General features: G+C 40.0%; 2 protein-coding genes across 10 annotated transcripts in view; one reads left to right on the top strand and one right to left on the bottom strand.

The window, feature by feature from the left end:
* hook1 (hook microtubule-tethering protein 1) overlaps positions 1 to 8,115 on the bottom strand; it is a 41,332-nt gene extending 33,217 nt beyond the window's left edge. For 3 of the 9 annotated variants that reach the window (XM_061778319.1, XM_061778320.1, XM_061778318.1), the window contains exons 1-8: positions 7,954 to 8,112; positions 6,599 to 6,684; positions 6,158 to 6,230; positions 2,851 to 2,901; positions 2,487 to 2,619; positions 1,580 to 1,647; positions 1,378 to 1,440; positions 432 to 515 (exon numbers count right to left, since the gene is read on the bottom strand). In XM_061778319.1, coding sequence (XP_061634303.1) covers positions 432 to 515; positions 1,378 to 1,440; positions 1,580 to 1,647; positions 2,487 to 2,619; positions 2,851 to 2,901; positions 6,158 to 6,230; positions 6,599 to 6,684; positions 7,954 to 7,998 — 603 coding nt within the window. In that variant the 5' untranslated portion in view covers positions 7,999 to 8,112. The other 6 variants (XM_061778317.1, XM_061778321.1, XM_061778323.1 and 3 more) reach the window with 6 other exon arrangements.
* Positions 8,116 to 10,028: 1,913 nt separating this feature from the next.
* si:dkey-183n20.15 (RING-HC_RNF170 domain-containing protein) lies at positions 10,029 to 17,519 on the top strand. Its single transcript, XM_061778329.1, has 6 exons — positions 10,029 to 10,270; positions 12,369 to 12,468; positions 13,103 to 13,211; positions 15,076 to 15,149; positions 15,758 to 15,868; positions 16,988 to 17,519. The coding sequence occupies exons 1-6, from the start codon at positions 10,242 to 10,244 to the stop codon at positions 17,297 to 17,299; spliced, it is 735 nt and encodes a 244-aa protein (XP_061634313.1). The 5' UTR covers positions 10,029 to 10,241; the 3' UTR covers positions 17,300 to 17,519.
* The last annotated feature ends 68 nt before the right edge of the window (positions 17,520 to 17,587 follow it).

Genomic DNA, 17,587 nt, shown 5'->3' on the forward strand with positions numbered 1-17,587 from the left:
TGTGAGGAGTGAACCACAAATAGGCAGGGATTCACTGTACCACCAAATACTAAATTACAACATCCGATATGTGTAAAATTATTCAAATTCACACAGTATGGCCGTGAAGCGTCCCAGTGGATCCACCAGTTAGCGTCAACATCCAAACTGCATCGGGCGTTTAGTTTCGCTCACATTGGACTTACCTGGCGGCCAACGGGGGGGCCAGGCGGGGTGGCAAAGGGGACAACTGAATCTGTCGAGAGTCCAGTTGGAGACGTGAGAGGTCAGTGCCTGCTGACAAGCGCGGTGTGACCGCAGAGCGCCCAGCAGACTGTATAAGCTCACAGCCCTTCTGCCACAGCAGCTCCAGACAATGGCGAGATTTTGTTTTCACCAACCCGCAGGCGAGTTTGTGTATGCGCGTCTGTGTTTAGAGGAAGCGTAGTCACCTGCTGGTCCAACTCCTGGCAGCGTTGCGCGAGCGCTTCCTTCTCTGACGAAAGTTCCGTAAGTTCCTCCAGAGCTTTTCTGAGCTGGACACACACAGGACGAGCTGAATTAGCAACAGCTTGTTAACTTGTGATTTGGCATTTGCGCTGTCTCGTAACAGAATTTGATGTTGATTAAATGCAGTCTTAACACAACTGAGGCAAAAAAATAATAATTCTGCTTCAAAACAACCAATGTCCAACTTCCTGTCTAATTTTGGGTATGGGTCCTTTTGACTTTAACATGATCCCTGTTGTAATAGACATGGTCTCCCAATTTTGTGTTGATCAGTGAAACTGGTGTCTTTTTCTGGGGGGGTGGGGGTGGAGGGTTCAGGCATGCTAAGACCCCTCCCTTAAAAGGCGATTCATTAATTCACTCTCTTTTCATTCTCATTTGGCCGAATTCCATAATACGAATTCTTCAAAGTACAAGCCCTGGAATGAACACAAAATGGCCGCTTCAAATCAAAGTGACGAACTTCTCATTGAATTTAATGCATAGGATCTTGACTTTTTATCGTTTATCGTCCACGCAATTTTGTGACAGTCAGTGTGGTGTTGGGGCTATTTTGCCAATTTTCAAACCCCGGACTTCTTAAAATGGTTGCTTCAAAACATAATAACTGACTTCCAATGCAATTCCGGGCATGGGTCTTTCACTCATTTTGGGGCATTCTGTTATGACAGACATGTCCACACAACTTTGTGTCGTAGAGTAATTGTTTTCCAACTTTGAAGGCAGTGCTACTAAATGATTTTCTGGGGAGTGAGTTTTATTCAAGACCCCTAAGAATATATACATTTTCACCAGAATACAAAAACACATGTTGAGGCCCCCAAAAAGGCGATTCCAAGAGCGCCTTTGCACTGCCTGGTGCTCGGACCCTCTACCAATAGCACTGACCTGCTGTTCCAGGTCCCCAGACAGTTCTGCTCCTAAGGGGGTCATGGTCTCTCTATGTAATAGCTGTACAAAAAAAGAAAGAAAAGAGAAAAGAAAGAAAAGAGGAAAAAAAAAAAAAAAGAAAGTCAACAAGCTTTTCACCCAAACACACAAAGACACCAGCCCTCAGGAACCAGTACATGATGGCTTATGGACCACGGACCTCCTGGATGGCTGCCATGACGACGTGTTGCACGGACTCCTCCAGCGTCATGATGATCTGGATGTATTCTGGCGATAGGGAGATCCATACTCAATATGTTGTTGTTTTGCTTTTTCGCGCAGGCACGGCTGGACGATACAGTCTAAAAATAAAATATTCTGTTTTGTTTTCCAAAATCAGATTTTATTAATTTATTTTTCCGTTTGGCAGAAAAAGCAATTTTTTCCCTTTCTGGGATTTGAACCCCTAATTCATCGCAGGGGTACATTCCAGACCCATAGGTGAAAAGCCATGATATAGAGAGACCTTTTTTTTTTTTTTTTTTTTTTTTTTTTTATTGTTTTTGTAATTTTTGTAGTATAAAATATTGTACGTATTGTCGTGTCTGTGTACATGCATATGCCTTGAAGAGGCGTGTGAAGTCAGCGAGTCTGCGTATGAGCGTGTGGCCCACAGCAGCTCCTGAGTGAGTGTGCTCACTGTGTTTTACTGTTCTCCCAGCGTTCAACAAATGGCTGAAAAGTGCATTGGGAATTGTGGCTCTCCTTTACCACATGCAAGGGCATTAGAGTGAGTATACTGTGAAAATCAAATCACTTATAGACCACACATTTCTGCGCTACAGCAGTGATTTCCACGATAGACAAGAAGTTTCACACAAAAGAAATTAAAGTCGTTAAAGTCGCAAAAGGAGATATTGCGACCAAATCGCTCAGTTGGCAACACCGACTGTGCTTTTGTTAACTTAGCTACTCTATGTTTACAACCATGTTATTTACACAGCTTTGAACTACAGAGTCTGCAAAAACAACAAATAAGATTCTGACAAACTCAAATTTAGTCAAAATCAGTTCATCGGCCAGCCCAAAGTGCAAGAACGTGTGGTGAGCTACGGGGAGTGCCGCACCTTGCTTGCGCTCACATTTGACGGCGCAGCCCAGGACGAGCTGCAGCAGCCTGCCCAGCTCCACAGGGTCCGAGTGCTCAGCAACCAGGGCCACGTCTGGCAGGGGGAAGCCAAAGAGCCCTTGGACCAAGACCTAGTACCAAGTACAATGAGTTACACCTAGCACAAAATGGTTAACTTTTTGCCTCGGCAGCCTGAAGACGTGATTACATTAGCGCATACCAGATTTGATCCGAGCTTTTTTAGCCACAATGCACACCGTTTTCTCTCTTGTCAGTCTTGCTAACAACACAACGACACGCCTCATTGGCCACGTGAACTCAGTGAACGAGATAAGGAGGCACTGGCTGACGTTCTGGCCTACCTCGTTGTAATACTCTAGCACCATCTGCAGGATCTTCTTCAGGTTGTTCAACTGTGGAGATCACACACACACACACACACACACACACACACACACACACACGACTGTTAAGTCATACAGTAGAAGTACAGCGGAACTCCGCTCTCGGCTGCCTTTAACTTAACATTTGGAGTAGAGACGGAATTTTAAGTAGAAGACGAAATATGCCTTAGGATGGATTTACACTGCAGTTCCAAGTGCCCAATTCACATTTAATGCTTATAAGAGATTTTTCTGATTGTTTATTTCCATGGACATGGCAGAACACACGAAAAAAACATTGTTTTTTTTTTTTTAATAGTCGCTAGAGGGATAAGTAAAGTCATTAATTGTTGAGTAGCCGCTCCCTTCATCACAATGCCATAGCTCCATCCCCGGTAGTCATGGAAAGCTCTATTAACATTTATTTGATATCCAGGTTATGGTCAATGTACGAGTACATTCTTTGTCATCACTAGTCGAATGACTAGTGCACGCTAGTAGAAGGACTGTGTCTAACTCGTAGGGCTTTCCACGAAATCAGTGGTGACTCGAACTGGGATTCAAGAGGGTGTGGAAAAAGGATCAGCAAATCAGAACGAATATACTACTTTATTCTGACGAGAGCTAAAACTGCTGCTACACCGCATTTACTCCAAAAAGCACAAAATATTTCACAATTTTTAGCCTGTGATTACAGCTAACAGCATTTTGACTTACTGCGCATCGTTTCTGTGCATGTGCACATTTGGCATCGGTGGGCGCAGTGAGGACAGCGAGGGATCCTGGTCAAAGTGAGCCATTTTAAAATAGAAAATTTAAAAATTCCAGAGGGACAAGCGGCAGCCAAAAGGTGCCACTGTACTCTCTTTCCGGTTCAACAGATAGTTTTCAAATAATCAAATTGGATTTTTCACTCATTTGGACTACAATGTCTTTATTACGGAATAGTACAACCCCAATTCCAATGAAGTTGGGACGTTGTGTTAAACATAAATAAAAACAGAATACAATTATTTACAAATCATGTTCGACCTATATTTATTTGACTACACTACAAAGACAAGATATTTAATGTTCAAACTAATACACTTTGTTATTAGCAAATAATGATTAACTCAGAATTTTATGGCTACTGGGACAGGGTCATGTTTACCACTGTGTTACATCACCTTTTCTTTTAACAACATTCAATAAACGTTTAGGAACTGAGGACACTAATTGTTGAAGCTTTGTAGGTGGAATTCTTTCCCATTCTTGCTTGATGTACAGTTTCAGCTGTTCAACAGTCCGAGGTCTCCGTTGTCATATTTTACGCTTCAAAGTGCGCCACACATTTTCAATGGGAGACAGGTTTGGAATGCAGGCAGGCCAGTCTAGTACCCACACTCTTTTACAACAAAGCCACGCTGTTGTAACACGTGCAGAATGTGGTTTGGCATTGTCTTGCTGAAATAAGCAGGGGCGTCCATGAAAAAGACGTTGCTTGGATGGCAGCATATGTTTCTCCAAAACCTTTATGTACCTTTCAGCATTAATGGTGCCTTAACAGATGTGTAACTTACACACGCCATTGGCACTAACACAGCCCCATACCATCACAGATGCTGGCTTTTGAACTTTGCATACATAACAGTCCGGATGGTTATTTTCCTCTTTGGCCCGGAGGACACGACGTCCACAATTTACAAAAACAATTTGAAATGTGGACTCGTCGGACCACAGAACACTTTTCCACTTTGCATCAGTCCATCTTAGATGAGCTCGGGCCCAGAGAAGCCGGCGGCGTTTCTGGGTGTTGTTGATAAATGGCTTTTGCTCTGCATAGTAGAGTTTCAAGTTGCACTTACGGATGTAGCGCCGAACTGTAGCCCATGTGGTGATATCCTTTACACATTGATGTCAGTTTTTGATGCAGTGCCGCCTGAGGGATCGAAGGTCACGGGGATTCAATTTTGGTTTTCGGCCTTCCTGCTTACATGCAGTGATTTCTCCAGATTATCTGAAACTTTTGATGATGATATGGACCGTAGATGATGATATCCCTAAATTCCTTGCAATTGTATGTTGAGGAACATTGTCCTTAAACTGTGAGACTATTTTCTCATGCACTTGTTCGCAAAGAGGTGAACCTCACCCCATCTTTGCCTGTGAATGACTGAGCAATTCAGGGAAGCTCCTTTTATACCCAATCATGGCACCCACCTGTTCCCAATTAGCCTGTTCACCTGTGGGATGTTCCAAACAGGTGTTTGATGAGCATTCCTCAACTTTCTCAGTCTTTTTTGCCACTTGTCCCAGCTTTTTTGGAACGTGTTGCAGCCATAAAATTCTAAGTTAACGATTATTTGGTAAAAACAATAAAGTTTGTCAGTCTGAACATTAAATATCTTGTCTTTCTAGTGTATTCAATTAAATATAGGTTGAACAGGATTTGCAAATCATTGTATTCTGTTTTTATTTACGTTTAACACAACGTCCCAACTTCATTGGAATTGGGGTTGTACACGGAATAAACAATTCTATTCAGATTCTAGAGTCCTTCATTACCATCAGCACGAATAACGAATCAGGATTGCACGGGCGAGTCCAAGCCCTACTATCTAGTAATGTTTTTTCTACTACAAGTGTCACTTTTGGTCCACAACTAGGCAATAAAACCTTATTAAACTACTGTGGTGCCCTTGTAACACCACTAGGTATGTGTTACAGGCTACTAGCCTCCTGGACCCTACTAGTACATGCGGTAGATGGTATATATCTTGCCTAGGGTATGGATTCTACTCTATACTCTTCTGACGAATCACGATACTGCTCGTTGATGATGTCACCAAATCTACCTCTGTGTGAAAATGGCTTCAAGCACATCTGACTACGGAGATAAGAGGAGCTGCTTGTCCACATCGAACAGCCCCACTGCTTTCCCGGGTGCCCGGGAACTAGCGGGGATGCTAGGCGCTAAGCTAACTTGAGCCGCACCAGCTACGAGCTGCGTCTGCATAGCTCGGTCGACCAGAGTCAGAGTTGGAGGTTCCACTGTTAATATAGAGAAGAAACATAACCAGAGCAGGCTTCCGGCAGGCATGCACGCCAGAGGCAGGTATTAGGTAGTACACATAGCGGACACACATACATGTAGCGGAGTCAATGTGCGTGTGCGGGGTCAGGGTGCAGGGTTAAACTGGGAACAGCAGTGCCCCCTGGAAAAGGCGAGGAGTGAAGCACACAGAGAATGGAGGAGGGGGAAGGAAGATGGACGAGCTCAAAAGGACCTCGAGCTGCTCTCTACCTTCAGCCTCCAGTTGTCGTCCACGTCTGTTTTGATGCGAGCGAGCCATCCGTCAGTGAACCACGACGGGTCTCTGCGCGACACACACCGCGCTGCATCATTCACGTCAGGTTTTGCTTCTTGCACTTTTTGGGGACAATCTTATAAAATTAATACAAACAAAGCACCTTATGTTCATCCGTGCTGTAATGTGTTCCTCTAATTATATTAAAGATATTTTTGCAGCACAACCCATGAATTTGTTTCAAACAATACCACGGTCACGGAAAAGGAAAATCATTTACCTGTATCGGCACAATGCATCTTGGCATTTTCAGTATTTAACATTAACAATTTCTTTCTGAATTAATGCTCCAATGCCACAATCTTTTTATAATTCTGGTGTCCACTTTCTAGTGTGCAAGTGTGTGTGTGTGTGTGTGTGTGTGTGCATCCCCTTACATTTGATGTAAAGCCTGTGATATGGCAGCTCCTGTGGTCAGGTCCTCTACTGTTGTGCACAGTGCAGACGTGTTGAATGTCTGTAGCTGGGGGGGGGGGAATAAAAAGTTTCATCAATATTTCCTCAACAAACACCTCCAGTTAAATTTGTATACTGATTTAACAGGTTGGCCTACTTAGGGCCACTATTGCTGAATTTTTATTTATTTTTTAAAATATGTTAATGATGAAGATGGAGGCGGCACGGTGGCCGACTGGTTAGAGCATCTGCCTCACAGTTCTGAGGTCCGGGATTCAATCCCCGGCCCCGCTTGTGTGGAGTTTGCATGTTCTCCCCGTGCCTGCGTGGGTTTTCTACGGGCACTTCGGTGTCCTCCCACATCCCAAAAACATGCATGGTAGGTTAATTGACGACTCAAAATTGCCCGTAGGTGTGAATGTGAGTGTGAATGGTTGTTTGTTTATATGTGCCCTGCGATTGGCTGGCAACCAGTTCAGGGTGTACCCCGCCTCCTGCCCGATGACAGCTGGGATAGGCTCCAGCACTCCCGCGACCCGTGTGAGGATAAGCGGCTCAGAAAATGGATGGATGGATGAAGATGGATGTCGTACCTTCTCTGTCGGTTAAACGGATTTAGTGTTCTAAATTCAAACACATGGAGATCGATAGGCTGAGTGGCTCATTAAAGAAGTCTGATTGAACTTGAGATTCCTAAAATTTCTCACTCCAATTTTGCTCAATTTCACATTTGTCGGAGGGGCTGTGAATAAATTCAAAGGTTACACGTGATTTACACCAAGTACAGTGCATCACCAAAGAATGGCTTGAAATTTCTCACACTAATTTTGCTCTATTTCCCCTACAAAAAAAAAACAAAAAAAAACACTTAAGCCATAGAATGTCACCAGATAGGGTCAGTTACCAAGCTCAAAAGTTACACTTGATAGACCAAGCAAGAGCTTAACCACCCATTAATGAAATAATGACTTAATTAGATGAATGTCGTTGCTCGTCTGCTCGGTTAAACGGATTAGTGTTCTAAATGCGGTGGAGGTGGGATATCGTCTCGGGGGCTTTTAACTAGCAACCTTTGTTTACATTAGCTGTGGCACCTCCGCGACCTCCCGGAAAGTAATATAAGGCGACAGGCACAATAACTGCAGTTCATTACAGCCGGAATTAAAAGATGGGCTGACATTTTGTATTGGCAGATCATATCTGTCGCTTATCGACTTTAGTAACGTGTGTGACTAAAGGCCAACTGCCACCGAACAGGTGACGCTTGGCAACGATTTGTTTCCGTGTGTCTCACCGCACCGCAAAGGTGCCCAGCAAAAACAACATCAAAACTCACCCATATTATGAGGCTCTCCACCAAAACCGTTTTGTTCTCGTCCATTTGTCCCCGACTTGGCAGATAAAAAGCTTATTTCCACCTGACCGTCCGCTAGGTCCTCCCCCTTTTTTTTTTAACGCGTTTGACCTCACCTGCTGTCGCGAGGTAAAGCTTTAACGTCAATTACGTAGACATGGTAGCCGTAACGGTCGCTCTGCGACAAAACGGCGTAAAAGCAAAGGCGGATAGCATATCGGCTCTTCGCCTTCAATTTTCAAGGTTTACTCGCGCTGACAGCGTTTCCAATCAGCGTCGAAATACATGGAAGTGACGGCCGCGTAAGCCAATCGTTAGGCGATACGAGTTTTTTTTTTCCCCTTCTCGATAACGCCTCCATTTAAAGGGCCATTACAAAAATTGTGGAAAAATTGTTAAAGAGGCAAGCTTGGCTGCATACTATAATTGTGGAAAGGGTATACAACTTTTAATGAAAGAAAGTTGTATCTACGTTTTAACTAATCCTGAAAAAATTAAAATAAAAACCAGCCTATTTTGAGTTTTTGTGTATAGTATAAAAACACAATAAACCATATGATAATACATGCATGCAATTGAATCACTTCGAATCATGCATAAGAGTTGCTTGAGTTACTTACCATTCATTCATATAAATAATTATAAATAATACTGTATTTCATTTTCTTTCTGAAGTAAGCACACGAGCTGAATCAAAGTCATTCTGTGGCTTGTGTGTGTGTTTGTGGGGCTCTCATAAAAGCGTAAAGATAAGTTAACCGCTTTGTCATAAAACTGCAGTAATACTATTAGAAAACTCCTCACCATTTGACTTGGAATTTCTCACACCAGTCCAGCTCATTTTTTCTTTAAGCTTGTAAAGTTACATTTGATGGGCCAAGCACACTTTGGTGATGCATCTTGAAAACCAGTCAACACCGGAGCCACTGCGAGCCACATAATCTTCCCAAATGGAGATACACTTATCTTAGCTTCAAAGTTATATTTGATAGGTCAAAAGCCTCCCCCCAAAAGTCTGATTGACTTTTACTTCTTTGGTGGCGTTCACATGAGTTGTTAGCCTTTCTGCCACATGCTCTATAGTTGTATTGCTTTTTTTGAACTGAGTAGTTGTTTTCGTATACGGCGCATAAAGCTCTGATGTTCGATAATGACCTGAGAGTAGTTGGGTGCAGCAGCCTCTCTGTTACCGTCACTGCTGGGCGACGGGCCTGCACTCCCCGACCCCACCTTCTCCCTGACTGAGTGCTATTTTTAGATGACCTCCGGGTGTGTGGTGCTTCTCTGGAAGGTGAGGCGCGGGGGTCGGAAGAGAGTCAATATTTGCCACAATTCCCGCAGGACTTGAAATTTCTCACACATGTCCAGCTCGATGGGCTCTAAAGAAGGGGGGGAGAGGGGGAGAAAAAAAAAAAAAAAAAAAAAAAAAAAAAAAAAACTCGGATCATGGTATTTCACCAGCTGGGGGGGGGGGAAATACTAAACTCACATGTAACATTCCATAGGTCAAGTGTCTAATCATCAAATCTGATTGATTTGAAATTTCTCACAAGACCAGCTCAATCTGCTGTTCCAAAAGTCACTTGGAACATTGAATTTCACAAGATGCAGCCGATTTTACTGAGCTTTAAGTTACATTTGAGAAGTCAAACTCATCAGACGCGTTTGATTGACTTGACATTTCTCACACAAATCCAGCCCAATTTTAAGTCCCAAAATATTTTGAGCTACAGAATTTCACCAGATGGAAAGACAGTTACAAATCTCAAAACTCTTACTCATCTTATATGTTACATTTGATAGGACACAGCCATCAGCCAAAATGGAAATGCATTTACTAAGCTCAAAAGTTAGATTTGAAAGGCCAAGTGGCTCACCAAACGGGTTGGATCGACTTGAAATTTCTTGTGTCACTTATTTGCGTTCACATCAGTGGTATCACAATGAGCTAGAATGGTGCGATTGGTAAATAATTGTCCTGGTCAACTCTAGCCTACTTTTAAGTGGGCGTGCTCTGGTTTGGCTTTGACCTGCAGCGCAGCCGTGTGACCCACGTTAGAATGCTCGTCTGGTATATATGGTTTAAGGGAATGTTTTTCTTTGCTAATTTGCTAATCTGACCAGAGGCGTTGTGATGTGTTCAAGGGGTTACTGCTCGTACCACGCGAGAACGTGGTTGATGATTAACAAGCAAATGTTATTTAGGCCTCGCGACCATTGCTGGCAGGCTGCGTTTCACTTCCTCCTCAGCAGCTTGCTTCGGCTTCACTATGAACGCTCGTCACATCTCCGAGCCCAGGTCTGGTCACACACTTTGCATTACATCCAGCGACTCTTTTCACCTTAAATGGGATGTTTTGGGATGGAATTATGCTTCAAATTACCTAAAAATCTACTTTAAAAAATTAAAGGTATTATGACATGTAGTGCGGCACGGTGGTCCGACTGGTTAGAGCGTCAGCCTCACAGTTCTGAGAACCCGGGTTCAATCCCCGTCCCCGCCTGTGTGGAGTATGCATGTTCTCCCCGTGCCTGCGTGGGTTTCCTCCCACATCCCAAAAACATGCATTAATTGGAAACTCTAAATTGCCCGTAGGTGTGACTGTGAGTGCGAATGGTTGTTTGTTTCTATGTACCCTGCGATTGGCTGGCAACCAGTTCAGGGTGTACCCCGCCTCCTGCCCGATGACAGCTGGGATAGGCTCCAGCACGCCCGCGACCCGAGTGAGGAGAAGCGGCTCAGAAAATGGATGGATGGATGACATGTAGTATATCGTACAGTATATTATATACCAAGAGTGTGCAGTGGCTCAAGTAAATAATATACAGTAAATAGAATATTAACTTGAGTATTTCAATATTTATGTTTTAACATCACTAAAATATATAGATTGTATATTTCAACTGTATTATTTTTTGCCATGTATTTTTATTCTCTAATTTATTTTTTTTCTTTTAATTTTAAATGTTTTTCTTGTATCTTAAGTCTTTTTTTGTCGTGTTAAAAATTACCTAAAAATAATGACATCACAGGATCAAGTGGATAATCAGATGAGTATATTAAAATTAACATTTCATTAAATTGAATATACATCGATCCATTTTCTTTACCGCTTATCCTCACTTGGGTTGCCGGCGTGCTGGAGCCTATCCCAGCTATCTTTGGGCGAGAGGCGAAGTATTTTGTACATAAAGAGAACACTTTTTTTTTTTTTTTCCTCTAACTGTTATTTAAACACACCTCCTTCAAATGGTGACTTGCCTCTTATTCCTTGACATTTTATTTGTACACATATTACAATGCAGTAGTATAAGACATGTGGATCAAATTAAAACGTGCATAAATGGAAACCAAAACTACTGTTTGTGTAACAGTTGGCTTAAGCGTGGGTCGATTGGTCATGCCTGAACCCCAATCTACAGGCGTGATCAATCGACCCACACTGAAGCCAAGTGTTACACAAACAGTAGTTTGATTTATTTCGCAATTATTTTTTGATTGTCGCTCAACCATAACGGGGGTCGAGAGTTCTGATGAAGGGACTTCGACAATGGGAAATGGCTGCAAATCTTGAGCAATAAATTCTCCCACTGCATGTGTTATTTACTTAGGTAAATCTTAAGGGGCGCAATGGCGTTCTTAAATAGACATGTTGTTTCGCTGTTGTTACCTTTTTGAGTTGCTCGATTGTCGTGCGTCCAGTACTTTTTTGTTGTCGTTGACCGATTGAAACCATTCCAACTTCAAAATGTTCAGAATGTTTATCACTTTCCCAAATTTTTGTAATAAAAATCGCAAATTTAGAGATAATTGACACCTTTTACCACCGCCTTCCTCATTACTTGACAGATTCAAACCATTTCAACATTTAAAAGTTCAATTTACTTTGAACATCTTGCATAAATACCCACATTCTTAAATGTCCACAGTTTTTGCAACAACATTTTCAAATTAATAGATATTTTACATATTTAACATTTCTCAACCGATTTAAACCATTCCAATTTCTAAATGTTTAGATCATTCAGGACATCTTGGGAACCATTTATAACATTCCCAAATTTTCGAATTGAAATTCCACACTTTCACAGTGAAAGTCTCAAATTAAGAGATATTTTAAAAAATGTGCCTCCACTTCCAGATCCCTTGACCGATCCAAACCATTTCAACTTCAAAAAATCTCACATTTCAACAAATCCCCCAGCTTCAGCTTTGCAACATTCACACACAATTCCTGCGAAAATGACATTTCTCTAAACCCTTAGTGCTGCTTTAAAGATTGATGTTCCCAAATTGAGTGAGACTTTAACAACAGACGTAGTCCGTGACTATTTACGCACACACACCGTCTTATCAGTCATGAGATTTGAGAGGGCGTGTGTTTATCACGTTCCAGGTGGTGTCGTCTTCCTTCTCAAGGCTCAATGGGTCAGGGTCACCTGAGCTCGCCCCGAGACCACACACCAGCGCCACGGCCACCGCCCGTGACCGGCATGGTGAGAATTTCATTTTGACTTCCTGTTTCTTTCTTTGCTTGTTGTCATGTTTTAGCTTTGGTTTAATTTCACTTTTTTTTTTCTTCCTATCATGACATTGCAATACATTCCAAATATGTTTGGGTTAATGTTAGAATGTTCAGCTGCAGCAACAGTTTTTAAAATACATTTTATATTTTTATTTATTTCTTGGAGGGGAAACAAATCAATTCTCAAAAGGAAATCAATAACCTATTTATGATTTGCATTTTTGTCAATTATACTTTTGTTTTACATATTGTTGATTTGAATTTCTTCCCTTTTTTATATCTTTTTAAAATCCATTTGACTTATTTATATTTTATAAAATTGTTACCTTCATTTTAAAAATCTCTGTCCTTTTTTTTTTTTTAACCAAGGGACCAATATCGATTCTAAAATATCAATTAATTGATTAATTGGGGCCTTTATTATTATATTGCAATATAATATGGTATAGTTAGCAAATAATATAGATGACAAGCATACAGGCTGTAAAAGCACTCTAACATAATACCGACACTCCCTTTTATTGTAGTTTTGGCGAGGTCATAGTTATGTTTTTTTCCTCCCCATCTACTTCCTGCTTGATATCCTTTTATTGTTACTGGTGCAGGAATGTTCGCAGTTGCGTCCATCGACAGGCCAGCGAGAGCGATACTGTCCAGTGTGCCTGCAGGCGGCCAGCTTCCCCGTTCAGACCAACTGCGGACATTTATTCTGCGGTACGAGCACGCTCGCACACAAGCGTTTGCAAAGATTCTCTCATGCTTCTTACTCCATCATTGCGTATGTTATCTTTTATTAGGGATTTTAAAAAGAGTCTCAAAAAAAAGGTCTTGCCTATTTTTTGCACTATTCTAATATATATTTTTGTAATACTTGTATTACTATTTTACTAATATTTGTATAGTTGTATGATTATTATTTGTATATTGTATTACTCTAGTGATATTTATTATTTTAATTATAGGCCATATATTTATTCAATTATTACATCAATTATATTTCCTTAATGAAATACATTACAGGATGGTACAGTCTGTACTTCGCCTTTTGGACACTGTTGGTTGCGTTTTTGCTAGGTATTTTGTGCATAAAGAGAATATTTTTTTTCTCTAACCGTTATTTAAACACAACTCCTTCAAATGGTGACTTGCCTCTTATTCCTTGACGTTTTATTTGTACCCACATTACAATACAGTAGTGTAAGCTATGTGGATCAAATTAAAACATGCATAAATGGAAACCAAAAATACTGTTTGTGTAACAGTTGGATTAAGCGTGGGTCGATTGCTCATGTCTGAACCCCAATCTACAGGCGTGATCAATCGACCCACATTTAATCCAAGAGTTACACAAACAGTATTTTGATTTATTTAGTAATTATTTTTTGATTGTCGCTCAAACATATCGGGGGTCGAGAGTTTTGATTAAGGGACTTCGGCAATGGGAAATTTATGCAAATCATTAGCAATAAATAGTCTCACAGCATGTGTTATTTACTTAGGTAAATCTTAAGGGGCACGTTAGTTGCTTTTTAACAGCGTTCTTAAATAGACACTTGTTGACGACTGGTTAGCACATCTGCCTCACAGTTCAGAAGTTGTAAGTTCAAATCCGGGCTCACCTTATGAGGACAAGCACATTGGAAAATGAATGGATGGATAAATAATTCCCAATTATTTTCCAACATGGCCCAGTTCTGGGGGAAATTGCACCAATTTCTTCCATATTCTTTTCCTTTGCCACACTTTGGCTTCGAGTAGGCGAGATGATGGCCGATTGTGATTGTGGCTGTTTTTCTGTGGAAATTGATGCGCTTGCTCCCCTGTTGCGTCGTACGTTTGTTTGTTTAATTCATCAGCATGATGCGTGTGGTCTGGAGGCCATCTGGTCGCTGTTTAATGACTAACTGTTGTCAGCTGACTCAACTGCCCTGAGGGCCCAAAATATGTCGCCTGCTCCATTTTTTATTTTTTTATTTTGTAATATTTTGATATTGTATGACAGTTTGATGATGTTTACAATTATTGTCCTATTAGTAGCAGTTTTTAAATGCTTGTATTATTTTTAGGAATTTTTATTTTTCCTTTTCCTTTCATATACATTTTACTTTATTCAACTAATATATATATATTTTTAAATTAAATGTTACTTTTATTTTAATACAGTGGTACCTTGTCTTTCAAGTTTAATTCATTCACACCAAATTAGCACTGTATTGAATAATAATATAATAAAACAAAAAAATAATGTAAAGATTTAAACTTGTCTTAAAGTAAAATTACTGTACTGTAGGATCCATGTGTTGGAGGTGTGCCTTTAAGGGGTGTGACTGTTTGAGTGACATCAGGAGCTGAAGTTGGGTTTGCTGGTTATATCAGTGTGAGCATCTGAGTGTGAGTTGTGGCCTACAGTAGCTCCATGCACGTGTTCTCATTTTGTATTTCCTTGTTTGACTGTTTGTCCCGTTCAATAAAAAACTATTAAGTAATATTACATTTAAAAAAATATATATTAGTTAAATTTTCCTTTTAGTATTTTTTTTCAGTTTCATTTCACATTTATTATTTCCTGTTCTTGCAGCTCCATGTTTGATCGCCTACTGGAGGCACGGGACATGGTTGGATGCAGTCAACTGTCCCCTCTGTAGACAGAAGGTACTACACTGCTGTGTGTGTTTATATACAGCGAACCCCCACTATTCTCAGCAAAAATAAACCGGGAATAAGTGAAGGGTTTTTTCATCGCTTATAGATGCCACAAGATGGCATCAACGCCATGCTTCTAGCATGTACACTTTAATGAACTCTTGTTACAAAAATGGCTGCATTAAGTAGTTAATTTATTCAACACAAACAAACCACCTTCACGAGGCTCATCAGTAGTATTAGTTAGCCTGAATAACACGCTAGCACAAAGTGACATGACAACACACATGGGCAAACAAATAAGCGGACTAGCCATTTAAATGGTGTTAAATCACTAAACTCACCTTTTGGCATTTACTCGAACCCAAACAAAAAGACACTATGTCTCAAACCGAACAATAACACCAAAGTAAAATTTCATTGCTTTGGCCTGAGCAGAAAAAACAGTAACTAGATAAGATCTTCAGCAAATAACGGATGGGTTCCACAAAATAATCTGCAAATATGCCTATTCATGAATGCCGAATTGCGAATATGTGGGGGTTCACTGCACACCATAAAGTATGGGTGTTCGGTTGAATGATGTGAGGAAGTTCAAAGTCCATGTGCCACCTCAGGTGAGCGTCATGTGCCAGCTGTTTAATGAGAGCAGACTGGACCAGCAGTCCAAGGACGTTCTGGGCCAAATAAGCGACTACAACAAGCGCTATTCTGGAGCGCCCAGACGGGTTAGTACACGCCCGAGCCATCCGTCACCACTACACATACTTGATTAACTTGAAAGGCCGTGATTTACGCTTTACTAGGTCACAGCAAATTCTGTTTATGGTTCTATGGTTATTTATCATCACGCACTTTCCTCTTTGATGTAATTGATTCTCCTCTGTGTTGTCGTCAGACAAAGCCAAAATAAGCAAAGAAAAAACTAAACACCCTTGAGTGTAGTCAGTACACTAAAGTTAGATATCCTCTGTTTGTTTGTTTTTCAAAAATTGAAAAAAATTTGTTTTCAAATTCTACTCTTTTTTTTCATTTTTTAGTCAATGTTCACTACATTACACTATTTGTATTTCTAAATGTATTTTTCCATTTCTTATTTTAGAGTGTATTTATTATTAGCTTTTATAATTTCACCAATTTTCATTTTTACCAGTTTTACTTATATTTTTTAATATTGTAAATTGTTATTTTTATCGTTTGTATTTGTAACAAATTTTTACCTTTCAAATGTTAATAGTACGTTTTAGTTTTAATAATTCGCATTTGTATTAATATTACTGTAATTTATTTTTTAAAACCCTAATTTCACTTTGTTTTGTTAACCATTACATTATAGTAATATTTGCTTTTGAGAGAGAATTTGACTATTATGAAATGTTTATTACATTTTCATTTTCTGTATAAATTTTTTCTATTTTACAATTTTCTAATATTTGGCTTCTTTTTAAAATTGGAACTTATTCAATATTTACTTATTCAAGTTTTGCTTTTATAATTTATCAAATACATTTTTTGAATAACATTTACATTAAATAAAACTTTTAATTTAAAATTAATTTAAATGAAATAATTTCATCCTCTATACTTTCATTTTTGTATAAAATATATTTTAAAAATATTTGTCTTTGTAATATTTTTGTTTCCATTTTCATTTATCCATTTAAGCTTTTGAATAATTATTTTGTCATATTTAAAATTTTTCAAATATTCTTATTTTATTTTTTAACTTTATTATTATTAATTATTTATTGTAATACAAACGTCAACATTTTGAACATTTTTAAGTACCGCATTTGTATTTTTAAAATAATTTCCTACTTGAATAATTTGAAATGTCCCGTTTGCAGATCCGAGACTACCTGTCCGACGCGCCTCTCCTACTGCAGCTGGCGGTTCGCGGTTTGGGCGCCCTAGGTGGTCTGGTGTGGCTCTTCTTCTTGCGGGTGGCGCTTTGCTGCGTGGGTACCGCTGTCTCCATGGCCGCCCCGCCGTCGTCATCGTCTGGTTCCCCAAAAGCGGTCCCGTCCCTCTGCAGCCTCTTGGGGCTGCTGGACGACCTGGTGGTGGTGGTCCTGCTCCTCCTGTGCGTCCTGAACGTCAATCATCAGATGGCACCGGAGAGAGGGCACTCTACAAGCACGCAAGTGGTGGACAGCTAGAAGACCACCCACACAAACCAGCCACGTGCTAGGGTTTACACATTGTCTTTTTCAAATTATGTACATTAATTGGCCTTCTTATTAGTGCCGAACATCCTTGTAAATATACTGTATGTTTTTATGTATAAAATACAATATTTATTATTTTCTCCAATATCAAACGTCTTTAATGTTCAAATTGTTTGACTTTTGTTTTAATAAAACTTTTAAGTCATTTTTATATTTGACATTTCATTTTGGTTTTTTTTATTTTGATATATTACTTTTCATTTATATTTTTTTCATTTT

The sequence above is a fragment of the Phyllopteryx taeniolatus genome, chromosome 7 (assembly GCF_024500385.1).
Source record: "Phyllopteryx taeniolatus isolate TA_2022b chromosome 7, UOR_Ptae_1.2, whole genome shotgun sequence".
Taxonomy (NCBI): domain Eukaryota; kingdom Metazoa; phylum Chordata; class Actinopteri; order Syngnathiformes; family Syngnathidae; genus Phyllopteryx; species Phyllopteryx taeniolatus.